Raw genomic sequence first — 4,297 nt, 5'->3', positions numbered from 1 at the left:
GTACCAGATGGTTGGATATATTGTACTTATAATAGGAAACGATTAAATTAAAACAAGAACTATCCATGATAAAAATACTGGAGGTTAGCTATTACCATATAGGTGTTTTATTTTGTTGGTATAAAATTTTGTGAATTTGTTCAGATTTGTCATTTTGTTTGTATAAATTTTTGTGAATCTTACTGTATAGTAGAAAATTTTGGAGGGGATTAAATTTGGCAAAATTGGCATTTTCTGCCATTTTGAGCCATTATATGCATGCTCAATGGCACGTGGCCACAAATTTGCCAAATTAAAATTTGCCAATCACCAAAATTTAGCAATTAATTCGCCAAATTTTAGTCCCTCCAAAATTTTCCTGCTATACAGTACCTTCTGCAGCCATTTTCCTAGCGTACCAAACCTCTTTTGTGGAATTTAAATTTGCAAATTTAATGAAAACGTGAAATTAGAAAAATTTATTTCCAATGAAATATAACCCATATATGGTATTAATAATTATAAAGTACATGTACATGTACAAAACTTTTGTCAGTGTTTGTAATCTTCAATATTTCATGGCATGTAATTATTTTATCAACCTTACGTCTGTAATGATTATATCCACAAATTTTACATATGGCCTGTCTTGCATATACTACATGTATCTGTATTTGTGAGTGCATGAGGTCTGTTAGTCATTTTGCCTTGCTACATGTATGTGTCAATGTTTCATTAGTTTTTCTTATCAGATATTTTAACTAATACTGTACCATGTAGCTGGAATTAATTGGTGGATTGATTGCCAGTTACAGTAAACATCTGCAAATATAGAACCTGCCATCTTGTCTCATGCTGAGCATGCTCAGTGACACTTGATGTGATTATAAAACTTGCCAATTGAAAATTATAAAAATTTAACTTATGTGATACTGTATAGAAGGAAATTTTGGAAGTACATGTAGTTAAATTTGGCAAATTTGGCATTTTGATAGCCATTCACCAAAATAAAAATCCACCATTTTGAGCCATAATGCGCATGCTCAATGGCACATGGCTACAACCAAATTAAAATTTGCCAATCACCAAAATTCAGCCATTTGCCATATTTAACTCCCTCCAAAATTTCATGCTATACAGTATTTCCAGCAGTGCTGTATGATAATGTCTTAATTATTAGGAAGAATCATTGTCTGTTCAAAGTGATACTGAATCAGTTAAAGAAGTTGAGGTATCTCTCACTAGTTTGTATTAATTATAATAATTATTGATAGGAAGAACCACTTTATGAAGAGTTGACTATATTGAGCTCTCAGTTTAATGAGATAAAAGAAGAAAACAAAGAATTGTCAGACAAATTATCAAAAATGAAGGTTGAGTATTTGAGATTACTTTCACTTTCTAGTAATACGTACTGATTCAGGTTAGAGTAATTTATTCATTATACTAATAATTATATGATTAATTAAAGCTGCTAGCAAATTGAGACAAGGAATGTCTTTTGAACTTGATGACTGCAAATTTCATCTTAAAGCAATGACAAGACCAGACTATCAGCCATTAGTAGATAATAAAAGAATAATAGAGAAATTACAAGAAAGAATAACATTAATGAATATGGAACTAATGACTGAAAGAGAACATAATGAGAAGATTATAAAAGATATTAAAGGTTTTACTGATGATTGTGTCATTATTTGATTGTTTTACTAGATTTGAAAAATGAAGAGACTGAGGGTGCTGGAGATATAGAGGCTAGAAATAAAATGATTGAGTATGATAGTCTGAATGATGAAACAAAGGATCAAATATGTTTAGTAAGTGAAATCAGACAATGATAGTTACTCTTTTGATTAGTTCACATTGTATTGTAATCATCCTGTTACTGGCAAATTTATGGAGTCAATACTTGAAATACATAAAGATGAATTACTACCCACAGTACTGGATAAAGCTTATGAGGTTTATTAGCTTTAGTTGAGCTATTTCTGTTGATTAATCCATTTCTGTTTATTTCCTTTATCCTCATCTTTTTATCAGTTAAATGAAATTGGCTCCTCATATTCCTATTGAGAGATGTCGTTTAGTTAAATATGATTATTTGTATGATTTAATGGAGCAATCCTTGGATCTTGATGAGGTATAATTGAGGTTTGTGTATCCTGTCGTTATTGCTATTTTTAGTTTCAGCATCAAACTATTGGACAGATTGTGGGTGGAGGTAGACATTATTATCCTTTTGAATTATTCATAGAAACTCGAGAAGAGAATGAAACTTTTGATAAATACCATGATGGAGGTGAGTTGCAATATATGACAATACATCTAATTACATGTACATGTACATGTGTTTGATGGTGTAGGTATTAATCTAAAGATATCAGTGGTTGATCTGTCAACTGGTGAAGTAGGACCAGCTAAACCAGTGAGAGTTGAGAAAGGTTGGACTGTTGAAGAATTAAAACAACATATAGGAGAAGTAATAATGTAATATACATGTATTGTTATTGTATTGTTTGCCTTCCCTCCCTCCATTGATCCGATCCGTCTTTCTCTAGATATATAATCTCAATTCATCATGTATGAGATTAGTAGTGAAGAATTATAATGAAGTTACTGATATTAGTGATGTAGGATGTACTTTAGACAAGATATTCAGAAAGTCAAAATACCTTCACAGACAAGTACTGACATTAATACTGTAATGGAATATTTTGATGGAGTTTTATTTTGTGATTTCTCCAAAAAATACCATTAGTTTTAGATATAGCTTGCCCATGTGTGAATGCGAATAAAACAAAAATTACAAAATAGTTTATTTTTTATTGAGAAATTTTCCATGAACATTGTAAATGCTAATTAAATCCACCAATATTAATTCACTACCAATATTTCATACTAATAGCTATCATCAACCTATCATGATATAGAATTATTTTCTCACTTTCTTTTATTTGTACTCCTTTTCTCTTCTCTTTATTGTCTTTACACACACACACACAAACACACACACACACACAAACACACACACACACACACACTGTTTCCTTTCAGTTAGTGTATGTATCGGCAAATCCTAAAGATTATAAAAAAGAATATGAAGATAGTTTGATGTACAGATATGTTGGTCTTCCTGTCAACTTAATACTACTGGACATTACACTACCCCCTGGACCTGAAGCCGCACCCACTACAGCTAATAGAAAAAAAGGAAGAGTACCGGTAATAATGAAAATTATATCAATGGAGAATAAAGGAAAAGAAAGAAGTAAAATAAATATTAACTTGTCTTGTACTATATTGCAATTTTGCGCTACCAAGCAAAATTTAATGAACCGTAGGGCTCTCTTTTTTTGAGGGCTATATATATATTTTGCAGATTTTTCCTGAAAATGCAAATATTGTGGCCTTGAACAAAGATTATAATTGCAAGGGGGTGTGTCAACATGTTACAGGGGGTTTTAAAGTAGGGCTGGGACAAATGTTGGAACATTTGAATGTTTGTTCATTAAGAGCATTCGAGTGCTGCAGCAGGCATGCAATGATGCAAATGTTATAAGTAATAAGTAAGTACATCAGTAGGTATGGTATGTACCACATTTACTAATCAATGACATATACCGTATGAGTACAAAATTTTGTTGGGGATTAATTGTCACTATTTTTGCTGTGAGCACTAATTTGTGAAAATTTAACCCCATGAAGAAAACGGGAAATTAAACACAGGAAATTTAATATTTCCCCAAAATTGTGAAAATGTATCACTGGGAATATTTGTATACCTATATGGTAACTTATTTAGTAATAAGATATGAGTACATTGTACATGTATAAACCATTGAGCTATACACTCTACATGTAGTGTCCTGCATTTAATTAAAGTGATCTAACAACAAACTAATTAATTAATAAGAATCTAATTCCATGGTGCAAATATTCAAACATATTTTGTTCATTTTGGTTAATAGAATGTTTGAATGCTCCTCTATTTTAAAGTAAAGATGGTGTTTTTGGACTATAGTTTCTGGCAGTAGAGTATTAATGCTCTTTCGCTTTTTCCAAACTCTGCTGGTCCTCTGTCAAATCATGTACCTCAGAGAGCAATTGTGTCAGTTAAAGGGTGTGAGGGAGGTATGATTTGCAAAATTTACTTTCCCTAAAAAAGGAGTTTGAAATTTATAGTCCTTGAAAAAGAGTGTCCTACAGTGTGTGGAGTTTAATTTTGCTGGTGTAAGTGTGAGCTCTTATACGATACACCCATCAATGCTTTGTGGAATAAATTGTGCATTTTTGTAATAAACAGCAATAGCAAAATTAA

General features: G+C 31.4%; 1 protein-coding gene across 1 annotated transcript; it reads left to right on the top strand.

Moving 5' to 3' along the window:
- Nucleotides 1-33: 33 nt before the first annotated feature.
- Nucleotides 34-4,277, top strand: LOC100641228 (ubiquitin carboxyl-terminal hydrolase 47). Its single transcript, XM_003390953.3, has 11 exons — nt 34-83; nt 1,160-1,210; nt 1,254-1,402; nt 1,451-1,651; nt 1,693-1,796; nt 1,837-1,941; nt 2,020-2,119; nt 2,164-2,278; nt 2,343-2,458; nt 2,538-2,663; nt 3,034-4,277. Exons 7-11 carry the CDS (start codon nt 2,024-2,026, stop codon nt 3,334-3,336), a joined length of 756 nt encoding a protein of 251 aa, XP_003391001.2. The 5' UTR covers nt 34-83; nt 1,160-1,210; nt 1,254-1,402; nt 1,451-1,651; nt 1,693-1,796; nt 1,837-1,941; nt 2,020-2,023; the 3' UTR covers nt 3,337-4,277.
- The last annotated feature ends 20 nt before the right edge of the window (nt 4,278-4,297 follow it).

The sequence above is a fragment of the Amphimedon queenslandica genome, unplaced genomic scaffold (genome assembly GCF_000090795.2).
Source record: "Amphimedon queenslandica unplaced genomic scaffold, v1.1 AMPQUscaffold_11395, whole genome shotgun sequence".
NCBI classification, from domain to species: domain Eukaryota; kingdom Metazoa; phylum Porifera; class Demospongiae; order Haplosclerida; family Niphatidae; genus Amphimedon; species Amphimedon queenslandica.
The sequence above is the reverse complement of the archived record's forward strand: the minus strand, read 5'-3'. Positions and strand labels throughout refer to the sequence as shown.